Source organism: Cryptomeria japonica, chromosome 10 (genome assembly GCF_030272615.1).
Source record: "Cryptomeria japonica chromosome 10, Sugi_1.0, whole genome shotgun sequence".
Classification (NCBI taxonomy): Eukaryota; Viridiplantae; Streptophyta; class Pinopsida; order Cupressales; family Cupressaceae; genus Cryptomeria; species Cryptomeria japonica.
This window is the reverse complement of record NC_081414.1, coordinates 41,071,544-41,091,356: the sequence shown is the minus strand read 5'-3', so window position 1 is coordinate 41,091,356 and position 19,813 is coordinate 41,071,544. Positions and strand designations below refer to the sequence as shown.

The 19,813-nt window shown below is 40.8% G+C and overlaps 1 protein-coding gene across 1 annotated transcript in view; it reads left to right on the top strand.

Annotated features, from left to right (window-relative positions):
* The window catches only part of LOC131062829 (uncharacterized), a 210,833-nt gene that overhangs the window by 74,964 nt on the left and 116,056 nt on the right, over positions 1-19,813 (top strand). The window contains exon 2 of the mRNA XM_057996571.1: positions 10,510-10,574. Within this exon, the coding sequence (XP_057852554.1) occupies positions 10,510-10,574 (65 nt within the window). The remainder of the gene's footprint in view (positions 1-10,509; positions 10,575-19,813) is intronic.

Below are 19,813 nucleotides of genomic sequence, written 5' to 3'. Positions count from 1 at the left end.
TTCCGGGACTGTGTAATTTGTTGTGCGATCATTATCAATATAATTTCTCTTTGCATGTGCGAATCTTCATCTAAGTCTCGTGTCTGGAATAATAATTTCATTTCTTTGTACGAACTGAGCGTTTGGAGGGCTCGAGGCGGAACTTGGCGGATATTCACTCACCGTACGGCCACTACCGTACACCCAGCTTGCATGACCACATTCACTCACCATACGGTCACGGCAACATACCACCGTACACCTCCTTCAGCGTACAACCTGCCTCACACCACCGTATGACCTGTTTCGCCCACTGTACAACCCTTACACTGTACGACCCCTCACTCCACCGTACAGTCTTCACACTATACGACCCCCCTCTTCTTACCACCGTACGGTCTATCCACCGTACGAACTTCCTCTGCCAGTTCAACAGTCTTTGCCAGTTCACCGTACGGTCAGGGAACATTATAGTGGTATCAGAGCCTGTGATCTTGCCAGCCTGTCGTGTAGTGGATGCAAGTGTACACCAGAAGGAGGTACCATTCGGTCGATCGAATGGGGGAACAACAGGATCTTGGAAGAGAAGTCATGGCACTATTAAGGGAGCTAACCAAAAGCTAAGCTCAGCTCAACGACACCCTAACCAGAGGAGAACAATGACAACAAATCATGGAGGAAACCTTACGACAATTGGCCTTGGGAAAAACGAATGGACAGGGTGATGATTCGGTCACGGGAAGGTCAAATGTCCAGCGCTCACATTCACGACCGCTGATGCTGACTTTTCCTCAGAAATGAGAAGCGCCACGCGAGGAACAAGAGCCCACCTTTCAGGAGATGCAAGCACAATTGAACCAAGATTGGAGGGATGCGAATCTCGAGGGGGACATATCCTTCAAGGATTATGTGGAGCTCCAGATGAAATACTCGGGCGGCAGATGTCGGGGCCATTATGGACACTATAACCATGACCTCAAGCGGAAGGTTGGCAAGATCAACCTGTCATCCTTTGATGGGGCCGGAGCGACCTCGGCACGAGCCTGGGTTCAAAAAGCAGATACTTCCAACTCAACCCGATGCCTGAAGATGAAGCTATCAAGTTTGCAGCACTCCATTTGGAAGGGGTTGCGCACGAATGGTGGCATCATGGAATGGTCACTCTTGGCCATGACCAGATAACCTCCTATGCCGAATTCACAGAGAAGCTCATAGATCGATTTGACGGGAAGGATCGAGAACTCAATTTCAAGGAGTTGGCGCAACTAAAGCAGTCGGGATCTGTGGACGATTACATCACATAATTCCATAGACTATCCGTATTGGTAACTGACATCTCAGAGCGGAGATTGGTGGTCTTGTTCATGGACGGATTGATGGAACCATTGAAAGGTTGGGTGAAAGGGTTAAACCCTAGCAAGCTCACGGAGGCAATAAAAAAGGCCCGTAACATGGCAACATCTTCCTCTTCCAAAAATTTTGCACATACCAAACCACCTTTCGTTCCGAGGGAGAAGGATAATAAACCCTTTCCGAAGGGGTCATCGCTCGATGAAGCCACAAGACATGAACTCAGAAGGAAGAAGCTTTGTTTCACCTGCAGGGAACCATGGGAACCAGGACACCGATGTTTGGGCAAAGGAAAGATTCACTATATTGAAGTGATGTTCGATGGAGAAGAGGAGCATGAGGAAAGCGAAACCCCAAGGGAAGAATCGGCCGAAGAAACCAGTCTGGCTGAGAGAATCTCCACGTTGGTGCGGAGGGGTGGCGTCATTGCCACACTGGCAGGTACCTCAAGGTGCAGTGTATTTAGAGTACGTGGTGCACTCCAAGGGCAGCGAGTTCTTGTTATGCTCGACAGTGGGGCCTCGCTCACCTTCTTAAACTCATCACTTGTCACCCGAAGGGGTTTGTGTACAAAGGAGCATGAAGGGTTCGATGTCAAGGTAGCAGGAGGCAATCTCCTATCATGCACTCACCTGGTTCCACAACTGAGCATCACCATGGGAAATTACACGGTGACCGACGATTTCTTTGATGTAGATCTGGATGACACGGATGTCATATTGGGCATTCAATGGAAGGAGACCCTCGACCAGTACACACAGAGCTTCAAAAGGATGGAGTTCTCATTCGAGGTGGATGGTAGGAAGGTGGTTCTCAGGGGAATGTCGAATGGCGGCCCGAGGGAGATTTCCGCCAAAAGGATGGAAGCCATCTTCAGACATAATGACATAGTCTGGGCAGCACATTGCTTGATCTCAACAAAACCTCTGAAAGAGCAACTGACTTACTCCCGGGGTGAGGGACTTCAGTCGGGTCTAGATGAGCATAGTTTGGTCTTCGTTGATATTCCACCTGGTATACCCCCACACCGAGGGTTTGAGCACACCATCGAGTTGGAGGAAGGAGCAAAACCCGTTATCACCACACCCTATCGCCACCCGAAGAAGTTCAAAGATGAGATAGAGAAAAGGATCCAGGAACTCCTCGATAAAGGATGGATCCGGCCTAGTTCTAGCCCCTTGGCGTCTTTAGTGGTATTGGTGAAGAAGAAGGACGAAACTCTCAGAATGTATGTCGACTATCGTGCACTAAACACGAAGACTATCAAGAATAGGTACCCCATTCCCAGGATCGATGAGCTACTGGACGAACTACATGGCGCAATCTATTTCTCCAAGATTGATCTCCACTCCGGCTACCATCAAATCCGTATGAGGGAGCAAGATGTGGAAAAAACAGCCTTTCGCTGCCATTACAGACACTATGAGTTCTTGGTCATGCCGTTTGGATTAACCAATGCGTCGACCACTTTTCAGTCCTGCATGAACCACATCTTCAACAAGCAACTGCGTAAGTTCCTATTGGTATTCTTCGATGACATACTCATCTACAACAAGACTTGGGAGGAACACATGGGGCATTTGGATGAAGTATTGGGGGTTATGGAATCACAATCACTGTATGCCAAAAGGTCCAAATGTGAATTTGGAATGACTGAGGTCCTGTACTTGGGTCACGTCATCGGCTCCCGGGGGTTACAAGTTCATCAGGAGAAGAGAAGATTCAGGCCATTTTGGATTGGCCTCCACCCAAGACTCTCTCGGAGTTGCGTGGATTTTTTGGTTTGTGCAGTTATTATAGAAGGTTTGTAAAAGGATTTTCACAGCTAGGGGCACCACTGACAGATCTGACAAAGAAAGGATCCTTCCGTTGGAATGCACAAGCGCATCAGACCTTCGACAAATTAAAATAAGTTATGAGTATGTGTCCGGTTCTAGCACTACCAGACTTCACTCGCCCTTTCATCCTGGAGTGCAATGCCTTGGGGGAAGGCATTGGAGTGGTATTGATGCAAGATCGTCACCCCATTGCGTTTGAGAGTCGGAAGCTCTCGAGAGTTGAGCGGTTGTATTCCATCTACGACAAGGAGATGCTCGCCATCCTACACGCACTGACGAAGTTTCGACAGTACCTTGTCGGAGCAAAGTTTGTTGTGCGGACAAACCACAACAGCTTGCGATACTTCTTGGAGCAGAGGGATCTGAATGAACGATAACAAAAATGGGTGAGCAAAGTCCAGGCGTTTGATTTCGACATTGAATATGTAAAGGGGAAGAATAACGTGGTCGCTGATGCCCTGTCAAGAAGGCCTGCCATATGTTCTTTATCTCAGATTTCGGCAGACTGGAAGGAATACCTGTTGGTTGAATACTCCAAGAACACTTTTGCCTACGAACTGATGGATGGTCAAGTGCAGGATGACCAATACAAGGTGGTTGACGACATCATTTATTACAAGGACAAAATTTATCTGGTACCCGAATCCAAGATGAAGGAAAAGATTCTAAAGGAATTGCATGATTCTCCCTTGGCTGGACACTCGAGATACTTGAAAACCTACAGACAGATCCGTGAAAGGTTTTCCTAGAAGGGGCTTAAGAATGACGTCCTGCAGTATGTGCGGGAATGCTCCACCTATCAGCAGAACAAATCTGAGCATAACCTACCGGCCAGATTGCTGCAACCATTGCCGATTCTCGACTAGAAATGGGATAGCATCTCGATGAATTTCATTACTGGACTCCCCAGAGTGCAAGGAAAGGATTGCATTTTTGTCATAGTTGATCGATTGACCAAATATGCACATTCTTTTGCCATCCCCAAAGGATATAAAGCAGTTCAAGTAGCCGAGTTGTTCTTCCGTGAGGTGTTCCGCCTACATGGTTTACCGCGAAACATAGTCAGTGACAGGGATAGCCGTTTTCTGAGTACCTTCTGGATGGGGTTATTTCGGTTGGCAGGAACCGAGTTGTCGCCCAGCACGAGCTACCATCCACAGACAGACGGACAGACCGAGATTGTGAACAAATGGCCAGAGGGTTATCTCAGGAACTACATCTCAGCTCAATAGAAGGCTTGGGTTCGCTGGTTACATTTGGGTGAACACTGTTACAACACCACTTATCATATGTCGATAGGCCTGCCACCTTTCAAAGCACTGTACGGTTATGAACCTTCTTCATTTGTTGACCTGGCATTGGGAGACAGTCGTGCACTGATGGCCAAAGATTGGCTTTAGGAGAGTTTAGACATCCTGACATCTCTCAAAGACAACTTGCAGAGGGCTCAGAACCAGCAAAAGATGTATGCTGACCGACACCGGATTGAGCAGAATTTTGAGGTTGGTGATCTGGTTTACCTCCGACTTCAACTGCACAGACAATCCTCCTTGAAGACAAGTGGTAAGAAGAAGCTGAAGCCGCGTTTCTATGGACTCTACAGGGTGGTGGGTGAAGTTGCCTACGAGTTGGAGCTTCCTGAGGGGAGTCGGATTCACAATGTTTTCCACATGTCATGTCTGAAGAAGGCCATCAGCCAATGCGTCACAGTGTCCAAGGATCTGCCACCCATCGATGAAGAAGGGAAACTAATTCTGGAGCTGGTGGAGATCATCGATGTCAGAGAAAAGAGGTTGAGAACACGCACAGTCAAGGAGTTCCTTGTATGCTGGAAGAATCTACCCATCAAGGATGCCACCTATGAAGGCGAGCAAATTCTAGGGCATCCAAGTCTGCAATTGCTCGAGGGCAAGCAATTTTTGGCCCGGGAGGACTGAGATGTCCCCGATATAATTAAATAATAAATCTAATTACTTTATTGTAAGGCCCCAAATTTAATAACAAATCTTTCTGGCCCTTTTATTTAATTAGATTAGGCAAGTTTTGGTTGGTCGTGTCGGCCCGTTTGTAACCCTTCGGGAAGTTTCTCAGAGACCATATATATGTCCGAGTTAGTCATTATTGTAGGTATGAGAATTTGGTATTTTCCCTTTGTTTGTGCGATTCCAGTTGGAGTTCAGCTTGTTTGTCATTTCGGAGGTGAGAGATCCTCCCTACTTGGCATCCGTAGTTTCGGTGGGAGTTCTCCTCACCCTAGTCTGTTTCTGTTCCGGGACTGTGTAATTTGTTGTGCGATCATTATCAATATAATTTCTCTTTGCATGTGCGAATCTTCATCTAAGTCTCGTGTCTGGAATAATAATTTCATTTCTTTGTACAAACTGAGCGTTTGGAGGGCTCGACGCGGATATTCACTCACCGTACGGCCACTATTGTACACCCAGCTTGCACGACCACATTCACTCACCGTACGACCGAACATCAACCGTACGGTCAAGGCAACATACCACCGTACATCCCCTTCACCGTACGACCTGCCTTCGTCCCACCGTACGGCCTGCTTGGCACCACCGTATGACTTGCCTCACACCACCATACGACCTGTTTCGCCCACCGTACAACCCTTACACCGTACGGCCCCTCACTCCACCGTACGGTCTTCACATTGTATGACCCCCCTCTTCTTACCACTGTACGGTCTATCCACCGTACGACCTTCCTCTGCCAGTTCAACAGTCTTTGCCAGTTCACTGTACGGTCAGGGAACATTACAGAGGTTTATCATGACGTGTTGGATTTGGCGCCCTGACTTGGACTTAGGCGCCTCTTTCACCTTGTGATGGAATTTTGGATTTGGTGACCTTTCTAGACTTGAGCAAATTTTGATCTCCTCCAGACTGAAGTGCCATTTTGGGTTTTGAAGTGGATTTCTCTAGACTTAGATGGTTTTTCAAGCTTTCCATTTCTAGAATGGACTTCCATACTCAGCCAAATTTTGCTCATTCTGTTTGCTTTTTAAATCTTCCGGATTTAGGAATAATCGTGAATGCTCAATCTTCATTGTCTGCCTGAATGGTCTTGTCAAAAATGAACTTTCCAAAAATGGAAACTTTTCAAAATGTCAATGTTAGACCCCAAAAAAGACGCAGGATGACTTACTATAAATAGAAACTTACTAAAAATAATATGTTTGATTTTTGGCAAAATGAAGACATTCCGGGATGCAGTAAAATCCCTAAAAAATAGGAACTTTCTAAAAATAGAAAGTTACTCCGATTTTGCTCAAATTTTATTGGGAGGTTCCTTGAAGGGTCCTGATTCCATTTCTACGTTCAATGTTTCCAAAACCCTAAAAGAAACCCCTAAAATCTAGGACTGAAGGCAAAAACCCTAAAATTAGCAAAACGAGCTCTAGACTTACCAAATTTGCTCAAACGAAAAGCAGACTTAACCAATTTAACCCCCAAACGCTTGCAAAGCAAAGAGACTGACGAGATTGCCACCAAAAGACCCCCCAAAACCAAAACCAAAAGACCGAGAGGGCCTAAAAAGTAGGGGGTCCCCGTTTTGAATGGGGTGATGTGTGATTAGGTCACAACATCTGGCAACTCCACGGGTGAAGTGTTGAAAAACACTTCATGGCTTGAACCTAGAGTATTCATCTTTGATTGCTCAAGTGTGCATATATATTGATTCCATCTCATAAGACCATCTAGATTCCTAGCATCAGTTATGGAAGGCTAATGATATCTATACTTCAAAAGCATTTGGGACATTGCCTCGCTGCCAGTCAAGCATCCATAGCTCCAACGAGGTTGTCTCTGAAATTCCATGAATATTGCTCCATTGCTAGCCGGGCGTCCATAGCCCCAGTGGAGTTATCCGTATATTCCCAAAGCCAATAATTTGATAATTCTTTTCATTTTTCATCTTTTTCTTTTCTTTTGATATTACATTTATTTCCGGCAATTCCTTTGGCTCGTAAGCAGTGAAGCCTACTATGGGTTTGGGCAGAAGACAACGTGGATTAATTGGTTGCACTTAGGTGAGTATTGTTACAATACTACCCACCACATGTCAATTGAGATGAGTCCCTTCAAGGTTCTATATGGATATGAGGCTATTTCTTTTGGGAGTTTGATCATCCAAGATAGCAAAGTACCAGGTGCACAAAACTTCATGTAGCAAAATATATATATTATGAAAGCCCTCAAAGAAAACCTACAACATGCTCAAAATCAAGATAAGGTCTATGCTGATCGGAAGTGCATAGAAAGAACATTTGAAGTTGGAGATTTAGTGTTTTTGCAGTTACAGCCATAAAAACAGTCTTCAATAAAAAGGAGTGGAGCAGAAAAGCATAAGCCCCGATTCTACAAGCCATACAAGGTTTTGAGAAAGATTGGTGAAGTAGCTTATGAGCTAGAACTACTTGAGGGTAGTAAAATCCACAACGTTTTCCATGTATCCAGACTTAATAAGGTTCTTGGACAGCAAGTTGCCCTGTGTGCAGAATTACCACCCCTTGATGACGAGGGACAACTCATTTTGGAACCAGAAATTGTCCTAGATACCAGAGAAAGGAAATTGAGGAATAGAACTATTACAGAGTTTCTGATCAAATGGAGAGGACTACTAGTGGATGATGCTACATGAGAGAAAGAAGAAGTTGTTAAGATGATTGAGGACAAGCAAATTCAGGAAGGGCGGACTGTGATGACCCTTGAATAAATCAAGTTCACATCATTCATGACACTTATGCATCGAATGTTCTTTGTACAAAGGGACGGAGGAAGACTCACGTCAAGTTCTGTAACAACAATCATAATTATTCTGTGGTCTATATAAACATTAATTTGTAAAGGTGGCAATCCATATGACGAGTGATTATATTCTCCAACATACTCGATTCTACAAGAGAAGTATGTAGCGATCTATAAACATACTGGGTATATTCATGTGCCTGATAGTGGACTCATGTGATTGAATATTCAATGTCAGCATATACTGGAGTTCACTTAGTATTAGAGCAGCGATTCTATGTTCCAAGGAACTAATGATAAATAAGTGTTTAAACCGATTCTATGTGACAATCGACCATGTGGCATTAAGGATGGTCAATACGTAGGGATCTGATTATCAGTTAACAAATATGTTTAATAACAGTGTGCAAAAGATGATAATCATTTTGTTATCAAAAGAAACAAATTAAAAGGTGCGTTTGCCATCATGTATGTTAAGAAAACAAGTAATCATATGGCTGCAGTTAGAAAAGGAAAGGACCTGTCTCTTTCCAAGAGATATCTAATTTTAAATAAGTCATGTCTCTTCAGAATTAATGATACATATATATGGAGTATGAATACGTATCAATGGGATAGAAAAGGATATGCACAGAGGATATTATACATTGAAAAAGAACTGATAGAATAGAATTATGAGAAGAACATAAAACATATTATCAGGTCGAAAAGAAGAGTCTAAATACAGATTTGGACTTCGAATCATTTGATCAGCAAATAGATCAGAACTTATTCCTTCTTGCTAATTGGAGGAATTCTCATAGATGATACTCATTTTGTTATCAAAAGAAACACATCAAAAGGTGCGTTTGCCATCATGTATGTTAAGTAAAACAAATGATCATATGGCTGCGGTTAGAAAAGGAAAGGACGTGTCTCTTTCCAAGAGATATCTAATTATAAATAAGTCACATCTCTTCAGAATTAATGATACATATATATGGAGCATGAATATGTATCAATGGGATAGAAAAGGATATGCACGGAGGGTATTACGATAGAATAGAATTATGAGAAGAACATAAGTCATATTAGCAGGTCTAAAAGAAGAGTCTAAATACAGATTCAGACATCGAATCATTTGATCAGCAAACAGATCAGAACTAATTCCTTCTTGCTAATTGGAGGAATCCTCATTACAGTAAGAGTTTACAACAGACAGTAAATAAAGTGGGATGTCAAGGCCATTCCTAATTGGATGGTTGTAATTCCTTGTACGGAATTAAGGCAGAGATTAGACACCTCTGAAGGTGAGTATATACTGTTAGGGATAAATAACATATGCAAATGTAAGGATGGATACACCAAGGTATCGGGTGTCCATAAGGCCTGGGAAGAGATGAATCTCTCCCCAAGGATTATAAGGACCAGGATGGGTACACCGAAGTATAAGTTACCCATAAGGCCTGAGGAAGAGATAAGGCATAATGAGATGGCAAGGTATCTTTAAGGACCGTTCTAGGATAGCCATAAAGGTGACTAGAGCACTAGGAGATCCTTACCCAAAAAGCTATGGTCTCTTCCCAAGGATTAGGTGGGAGTAGGATGGGAAATAGATGGACTTTATATTCTCTTATGATTTTATATATGTTTTGTACAGAATCTTCTAACTCATGTGCAGGTTCATTCATTAAAGCTGGTCGTTAAACAGGCTAATACTTGACAAGAGAGAAGGGGGCAAATTACAATCAACGTGGCCACTTGTACCATTTTGTGTTTTGAAATTACGTGCTCAGGTATGAGAGTTCTACTTCTGAAAATTTGCAACGACTTTGCATTCATATATGGGGCATGCGCCAGGGGTACTGAGGTGAACTTTTCTACCTTTTGAAATGTCTTGACCATTTCCTGAACCTGGCATGGTTCAAGACACTATATTGCCAGTTTTGATGATTTCTCTCCGACTTTGATAACCCCTTCATGGAGCTGCACGTCTCTGCTCTGCATAACCATTTTCTTTTTTTTTATAGACATAGAACAGTCGTGGAGAATGCATTCATCCATCATTTTTGCTGACTGGAAAATCTGTGATGATATCTTTTGATGACTGGAAACTTCAGTGGTGTTTTAATGTGGGAAGACCCTGCTGTTACCTTTTATCATAGCAACCAAATAATGAAAATCTGACTGTTCCAAACTGCTAAGATCGCAACAGCAAAAAATGCCACTCCTCTTCCTTCATGACCTGTTAACATCACACTCACCCTTCCAACTGAAAAATCTGCATGAAAAAAAACCAAACATATTAAAATGAAGGGCTACTCCTATATTTAATGTTTTTGAATCTTTTCACTTAGCCATGTGTGTTCCTCTGACAAGGCATTTGAAATACTTTTGAACTTTGTTCAGTACCAGACATAATATGAGATTTTTCGTGGTGGCACACCAACATTTTTCTTCTAAGCTGACATGTATTGAAAGAATTATTCAGAGCTGTGGATTAGGCCTAAACTTAAGTAACATTTGGATATTTCTTACATTGTATGACTGATGTTTCCATTAATATCAGGCTGTCTCATTTAGCTGATAAAGTCTGGCAGTTTTTGTTGCATGGTTGCAGAAAACAGGACAACTGCCTGCTGATACACCGAGAGTCCTAAGTCAGGTCATTCCCTTGTAATGGTGCCAATTCAACTTTGTTAAAGAAAAAATCGAAAAGAAAATAAACATTCCTTTTGATTTTGTTTTAAGTGGAGTATTACATCCTTCAAGAATGTAAATTATGTGTATTGCAGATTATTGTTTCATTTGTGATTTCTAATTAGCATAGAACTTTCATAGTCAACTCACCAATAGAAACTTTATCTCAATAAAATACAAAATAGTTAATTTTGTACACTTTCTTCTTAGTATTGCTAAGGAAACAGTCTATTGTGCTTAGAAATGAGTTGTGAAATTGCTGAACTAATGTAGATTTTTATAAACATGAAATGAAACAAGACAATAACTTCAGAGACAGAAAAACATACCTCAACACAAGGTATTTTGTCTTGGAGAAACTCTATTCAGGAAAATTACATAGGAGCAATGTCATGTCCCCTTCCTACACATAGGATGACAAAGACCCTTAGCCTTCTTTAATTTTCCCATAGCTTATCTGAATGTTGCAAGGGGAAAAATTACTTAATAATTTAAATTGTCCATAAAAGTAAGTTTATGTTTATTTAATAAAGGATGACTTAGATTTAAATTATTAATTGATAAAGTGTAAAGTATTTTAAAAAGACACTTTGATCAATTTTGGAGAGAAATGTGAGAAAGGAAAATAATATTAAAATCTGTCAAAACATTATAAAAGAGGGGTCTGGGGTACGAGTAATGCTTCCATTTTGAAAAAAAAATTCTTCTTCCAAGATTGAACAACATTCCTTTTTTCTCTTGAGGATAGAATCCCTCAAATTTGGGTCGAGGATGAAAATCCTTCTATCTCTTTATGGTGATTTCATATAGAGGTTACATTTTAGCTAAGATTGCTGATTCAATGTTTGCTTAATTTCTGCATATCACTTGAGTGAAAATTTTGTGATATTGAAGATTGTATAGTTTCTACATAATCTAGTTGCTTTTGTGGGAAATTTCTATTGTTTCTTGAGTGGTGAATAGTGAAACTCTTTGATGCTGATCAAAATAGGGTTTATGGCTGCTATAGAAGAGGATTAATTTGGTCATTTTCTAGCTGAATCCATTCCTCCATCGCTGCTATCCTTTTTCAACAGTTTGGAACTATTTATGAGGGGTCATGGAGCAATTTGTGTGGCATAATGGTCAATTGCTTGTCATTTATGATTGTCTTCCATTTACTGTTGTTTCAGTCCTGTAGGGTTGTTATAGCTCTACCTTTGTAAAAATCCAACAACTTGCTGAAACATGGGATTGATCTTGAAGTGTGTGACCTTGCGAAAGAGATCAAACCTCTAGATCAAGGGCTGGTTCCTTGTCCAACTTAAACGCAAAATGCTAAACCAACCCAACATTGAATATCTCTACTGCTAATCTATCCTATTAACTTGCCAAAAGAAAAGGGGGAAGAAGGAGATTGCAGAAATCTAAAACAAGTGATGCACCCACATTAGAGTGGTTTCTTCCTTGCTCATCATAACATAGAGAAGCAATAGAAATTGCACACGGATTACACAAATCTTTGATTCACAAAATCCTACAACAAGTTTGAAGGCAAGTTGTGTTACTGGGTCCTTCCTTTCAAGGCCTGATCTGAGTGTGGGTGTGGCCCCAAGTTTGCCCAGGGTACTGCCCAGGTGCTCCTTTGGGCGAACCAATGAGTACCCATGTCAAAAGTGACCCCAAAAAAGCGATTTTCAACAAAAAAACATTTATTAATTATTTCAAGCCCCCTAATGATGGATTTCGCCCCAAACTTCTTCCATTTGATGTTTGGAAATCATTTCACAAACACAAAGCAACAAGAATACCATTTTTTGCCTCCAAGTTGGCATTGTTGGGTTTTGAAGGTTGCTTCATTTTTTTTCCAAGGTGAAGGCTACAGAGGAGTAAGATACACACAAAAAGCTTAGGAATCGTTGGACAAAGAAGATTTAGTCATCATTTGTGAGTAAATCTTTTGGTTTTTTCAAGAATTTCCATTTTTTTTTTGAATTCAAGTTTTTATAGTAAGTTCTGAATATTTTTTGAACTTTTTATGCGTAATAAGAGGTGATAATGCTGATTTTAAAACAAATTTCAATAATGTTTTTCATTTTAGGTTCATACATAATGGTTGGAACTGGAATTTCTAGTTTGGTTGTCCAGGGCTGAAATGATCAGAGTCCTTTTAAAATTGATTCAACATCACCTCTTTGGCAATATAAAACAATGATTAAACATATTTCTGTTGGTGGAAATTTTCCTTGGCGATGTAACCATTGTAGCATAGAGTATATGAGCTCATATTTTCGAGTGAAGGCTCACTTACACACCATCTCTTTATAAGGAATAAAAGCTTGTAAGGGGCTAAACAAAAAGGCTTTTCGTAGGATCTAATATTGGCTGATAATAAAGAACAAGAGGAAGCCGAAATGACAAGATATCAAAGATTCTTGCACATCCTCTTACCAAGAAAATCTCACAAAAACCTCCTAGTGGCTTCACACAACCAGTTAGCCCACATCCTTCCATACCGATGCCAATATCTTCTAAAGAAGAGAATGTTTTGGTTTCATGGAAAAGAGGGCCCGTTGGTTGAAAATTTTGTACACTTGGGAAGATGTGCAAAATTGTGGTTTCAACCACAGCGTGTGAGTTTAAACTCTCCTAATTTAAGGGAAGGCTCCCCCTTTTCTACTATTACTAACTAAACACTAATTTAACTTGGGTGGGACAACATCCTTTTCTCTTTTTTCTGAAAAGATGATACTCTTTTCTTTTCCTAGAAAAGAAATAAGAGTTAAGAAAACAAATACAACAACTTAAGGAATTTTGATAAAAACAATACTCTTATACAAAAAGAAGTGAAGTTTCCCTGAAAGCCCAAAGTCTTCTGTCACTTCCCCAGGATGAGAGAATAGAAACAAAGCTCAAAGTCTTTACTCTCTACTATCCTATCTACCTTTCCAAAATGATTAAAATAAGAATAACGTACAACATATAATAGCACTAAGTTTGCTGATATGGTGCACTTTTGAATCACTACAAATGGGAACAACTACAAGCACAAAGTCTTGCAAATCTTCTCAATTTTGAACACTTAATTACAATAATTTAATCCATAATACTTGTAGCACAAAGTCTACAAGAAATCAGAGCAAAGCTCCTTTCAACAATTGCATTATAATCTCAAGCAAATACAGAAAAATATAGCACTATGACACAAGAACACAATGGATATAAGGGTATGACTTCAACACAAAGTCTAAAACTCAAAAGCCTTCTTGATATTACATGAGAAAACAATTTACAAGTATGAAGTACAAAGTCTATGACTGTAAATTTCTGCTGAGTTTTCTTGGTTGCTGAAAAAGAAAAAAATTACAAAGAGCCCCCTCTTGTAAATATAGGAGAGGGGTTGAGAGCAAAAAGTGGGAGAAGTCTAACTAACTGAGACTTTTTCCACAACTAACTATAACTAACTATGACTTATTCAAATTATAGTCCTATTGCTAACCAACTTGTAATTTGTTTACATGCAATTACAAGTTACAAGATTACAATTGATGAAATTACTTGTAATTACAAGTCTCGACACTACATGTAATTTGTCAAAAAGAAAATACATAAAACAAAACTTAAGTGTCAGGTGACACTTCCTATTCTCTTCTATCTTTGGCCATGAAAGATTGAAATTTGTCAATTGATTTTTGCAACTCATTAGGATCTGGGCCCACTATATTTCTTGCAACATCAATAGTCTTATTGATGACAGCGAAATATCTGAATGTCGCTGCTCTATGTTCTTCAAGAACAATTTGCATCTTGCAATTCACAAACCGATGGATTGAAGCCACAATAAACTGTTCTGATTCCAGTTCTTGATGAAGTCTTGACATCAACTCAGAAAGTATCAGATCTTCAGAGAGCAATTCAGTATCTGGACTAAAAATGTTACAAGAAGTCTCAAAATTAGAGATGACATCTTGCTTCACCTCAGTACTCATTTCAAGAGTAACTTGTACATCTTTAATAAGGTCTTTAATAACCAATGATTTATTGACCATAAGCTTCTCAAATTCGATGTATCTCTCCCTATTTGGTATCACCATATTTCTACACAGGGTTTCTAACTTGACCCGATCCATCTCATGCTAGATTTTTAGATCTTTTTCTGTGGGTTCCAAACTTTGGCTAAAAGCTTCCAAAGTCTGATTCAACTTCATTTTTGTTTCCCTTACATTGCTCAACACATGCAATGCTTTCTTCACCACTTGAGTACTTTGATCAACTAATTGATCTACCCAAGAATCAACTGCCTTGGCCTTCTGAGCAGCTCTTTCCAATTGTTTGATAGACTCTTCAGAAGTGGAGGAAGTTAAGGGATCAACCTTTTTTGAAGAATTACCGATCTTTTGGATCACTGTAATATTCCCACTTTTTTTTTTTGATTTTTAAAGCAATATCACAATCACACCAATCGCCCGTTAGGGTTAGAATAATGAAATCGAAACAACTGGAAGGAACCCTACACTTTCTGATCACCGAGAGCCCAGACTGGGAGGGTGAGAGCATACAGTAGCAGGGGATTGTTAGAGATAATCTGCTGAATTGCTGAATACAATAACGGGCGGCAAGCCAACCCCTTCCGCTTATCCAATGGGAAAGCAAGGAACTTGGTGGTAAATCGGCCAAGGGAACAATACTTCAAACGCAAATCACTATACCACAATATTTCAGCGGGAGGACTGAATACACTGAATAAACTCAACTCGACCGCTTATGCAGCGGGAGGATCATTACAACCAATATCACTCAACTGCTTATGCAGTGGGAGGACTGTGTTACAAAATATCAGATATAGGCGGCAAGCCAACCTCTTCCACTTTTCAGCAGGGTATGAAGAATACAATCCAAAAATGGTTAGTAGTACTACTACTTAACCTTACAATAGAGAGGAAAGATAGAGAAGGAGTATAATGTTGAACACATGAGATAACTATCATCAAAATAACTCAACACCTACTTCCTGGAATCTGATATAAAAGTCAGTAGGCTGGAAATGCATAACCAGCAACACATAAACTCACTAAATTGCTCATATCACACTCAAATCTCCTTCAATTCACCCCAAATCACTCCCAAACTAACATTAGACAAGCAGCGACTAAGAACACACCAAAAAGAGCTACTAAACACCCCAAAAACACCTTGCACGCATCCCAATGCACTTCCTAGGAACCACGCCTAAGCTAGAAATTTCGATTTGAAAAATAAAATCTAAAACTCCAAATAAGGGGCTGCAAACTTGCAACATATATCGCCAATAGCATAGAAAAGGTTTGAGCCAGTACCCAAAATGACCAGTCGCTCAGGCAGGGAGGTATGATCGAAAACTTGCTTCAGTCACAACAAACCAGCATCTCCAGAAAACACCCCACACTCCAAAATACTGAAAATACACACTGAAAATGTCACAAGAATACACCACTCAGCTAGGTACTATGTCTCAAGTATGAAACTGGGAATACTAGGGAGCCACACTCCAAAGCTTCAAATCATTCGCCAAACCGGCAGCATAACGATGCAATTTTTCAAGATGCCCAAAATGAGAGCCTGTTGTGACCATTTCACACATCGCCCCATCGCAAATGGGGACCCCCTCTTTTTGCTTGTTTTTCGCTCGTTTTCGCTTTCGTTTTTAGGGTTTTGCTAGTTAGTTAGTCGTCTGGATTTAGGGTCAAACCTTAGGGTTTTAAATTTTGTCTTTTCAGGCCAAAATCCAGTCGTTTTTGAGAGCTTTTTGAGCTTCCTTTTTTAGGATGCAAATTTTGAATGCAATGAATTTGCCAAAATGGTCTAATTTTCAATTGGAATGTTAATGCGGAGCTTGAATTTGTCTAAGTGTTGACCGTCAATGTGAATTTTTTGTCCGATTGAATATTTTGACCAAATTTTGACTTTTTTGAATTTTGATCCTGGGCATTGGAATTGATTTGTTTTCGCTTCGTGAAGTGTTAAAATGTGAAAAATCTTGTTATTTTGGCCTGTAGGAGCAAAATCGCTCCTGTCCCTCAGTGAAGGACGGGAGCTCATTTTCAAATATCTCATCGTCCCTGCAGAGCCCAGACAAATTTCAAGTTGGAAGTGATGGAGAACAGCGAGATCTTTCCATTGAATATAAATTGAAGATTTTCATGAGCACAGAAATGCCTCCAGGAGGAAAATCGCTCCTGTCCCTCAGTGAAGGACCGGAGCTACAATTCAAATTTCGCCTTGTCCTTGCAAGATTTCGAAAACTTAATGATTTGAGGACGTCCAAAGGAAGATGCTTTGCCAAATGAATATAATTTGATATGCAAAAACAAAGGAGAATGACCTATATTGACCAAATCGCTCCTGTCCCTCTCCAAGGGACCAGGGCGAGGTACCTTGTAGCTCTCGTCCCTCTCCCAGGGACCAGAGCGATTTCCTTCATTATGCAAAATCCAGACAAGGGTCAAGGCAAGTTTACGTTCAAAAACAAGGGAAAACATGAGATGAACGCATTGAATATAAATTGAAGATTTTTGGGACGTCCATAACAGTGTTAAATGCCTAGTTCGCTCCTGTCCCTCAGGAAGGGACCAGAGCGATTTTTGATATAATTGCTTTTCTTGCAAGGTTACGGATGATGTCAAGGCATGGACGAATAGAGTGAAGAGGGACGAGTCCGTTGAATATAAACTTGGAACCTGGCAAAGTGAGATAGTGGCCACAAAGGAAGGATCGCTCCTGTCCCTCTCCAAGGGACCAGGGCGATACAAAGATGATAATACTTCCTACGCAAGTTCAAGGTCGTTCCTCCAAAGTTCAAGGTCGACACAAGTCAAGACAAGGTGGCGAGGGACATTTCAAGGCGTCTTCATCATGCGCAAACACTCAAAGGACGTTAAAATGAAGAAATTGACACCCTATAACATACATCGCTCCTGTCCCTCAGGAAGGGACCAGGGCGATGTTAGATGCATTGGCCATTTCATGCAAAATTTACGTAAGGACAAGACGTTGCAATGTTTTATAGGGTCCATGGTATGATAAAAAGATGATAAACAAGAGTTTTGAACGTGAAATGATCACCATTTTGAGCATGGAGACTATATCGCTCCTGTCCCTCTCTAAGGGACCAGGGCGATTTGCTTTGGATTCCTTGTTTTGCTTCAAGTTCAAGCTAAGTCAAGACGTCCTAAGATAGCATATGGTCCAAGGCATCGTTTGAAGATAATTCGCAAGGGTTTTGAACGTCCAAACATCGCCAAATAATGTAAAGCCTCACATCGCTCCTGTCCTTTGGACAAGGACCAGGGCGATATCATTAAAAACACTCACATTCCTTCACGATCAAAGTTAGGTGAGGATAAGCGAGGCAAGGGACATCGTTTGGAAGACATTGCAAAGAAGATTGAAGTTTAAAATTGCCAAGGTTAAGGAGAAAATGGTGAATCGCTCCTGTCCCTCTCCAAGGGACAAGGGCGATGGTCCCTTTAATGCGTCCAAACACTTCGTGCAAACAAATGAATCAAGCGCAAAAGGAACAAGTATGTTATTCGCCAACAATAAAGATCGAAGTTAAAAGATGCAAGATGGACGTAGAAATTTGGAGATCGCTCCTGTCCCTCTCCAAGGGACAAGGGCGATGAACATTCAAGAGGCCTTTAAGTACGCATGCAAGATGATCAAATTCAAAGGGCTCATCATGATGATCGATTTTCAACGCGAAGATGAAGGAGTTGGACGTAAGAAATGCAAAATCAAGACCAAAATCATGGATCGCTCCTGTCCCTCTCCAAGGGACCAGAGCGATGAGGTACGTCCCTTTGTTTTCCAGTTTTGGCGCCAAATTAAACAATTCAAATTTTCCTTAAATGCTAAATCGATTAAAAAATTGAAAATCCATTTTTATTTAGCATTTAATATGGCGTTATCTTTTATTAATTATTTTTTTTGCCTTTATTAAAAATCGAAATTCACATTTAAAAAACGCAAGGCATTAATAATTAATTATTTAATTAATATAAAAATCGATTTGAAGCGCCCAATTAAGCAAGTCGGCCTTGTTATTTTATTGCAAATCATTTAAAAATGGTTTTATTTGTCAAGTCGGCCTAAGGGGTGAAAGGATATGAGCGCTATTTATAAGGGAGTGAAATGTTCATTTTCACATAATCATTTTTACCTTTCTTCATGCGAATCAAGAAGAGGCGAATATAGTGCGAAGTGTGTTCAAAGGTGGTGTGATTTCAAACCAAAGGTGGCGCTAGTATCATCTTGTGTGGAGTGCGAATTGCGTTAAAGACCAAAGGTGGTGCGAATTTCATTCATCCAAGGGTGGCGCTTAGTTATCAAAAGGTGGTGCGAATTTGAAGACCACACCAAGGGCGAACTTGGAGATCCATCTAAGACCACGCCAAAGGCGAATTTGAAGATCATTTAAGACCACGTCTAAGGCAATACTTGAAGATCACGTTCTCTCCAGAGGTGGCGAAGTCGATTTTGAGGAAATCATATTGAAGATTATCTTATACCTCAAATTTTGCCTAGGCGAATTTTGTTTTTGCATTCTAGAGTTAGCTCTCTATCGAGGTATGGCGATTTAATTGTTATTGCTTTATTCATTCATCGTCATATTTCAAGTTTTGAAATTTTTGAATTTTGAATCTCTTGGCTCAATCGTTGTATTTTAGGAAATGATAACTCTAGAGACTTATCATGGGGTTTCCTAAAATTTATCTCTCTTATTTATGTTATTTATTGCAAAATCTATTTCTTATAATGAAATGTTGTGTAGGTATGGCGACCCCAAAGGCGGGAGCATCCACCAGTCGCTCGGCTCTCATGAAAGAAGATCAGAAGACCGAAGAAGTGGAGACCAAGATCGTGTCTAAATGGAGCAACATTGGAGATACAAACTTGGGGAACTTTAGCACGAAGAAGTTCCGGGAGGTCCCTTACATCGGCAAGCCATCACCTGTCGCCCGGAGAATAATAGAGAGTGGCATCATCAAGGCGGCCGGTTTTCCTCCAGCCATTCAGTGCCACGAGTTGATGATCGAGTGTGCCCGTCACTACAATCCACAGTCCAGGACAATTGTGTCCAATGAGGGAAGCACTTTGGCGTACCTTTCAGAGGAAGCCATAAGTGAAGCCTTCCATCTTCCAGAGCACAGGGACATGATATATAAGAGCATTGAAGGAGCTAGATCA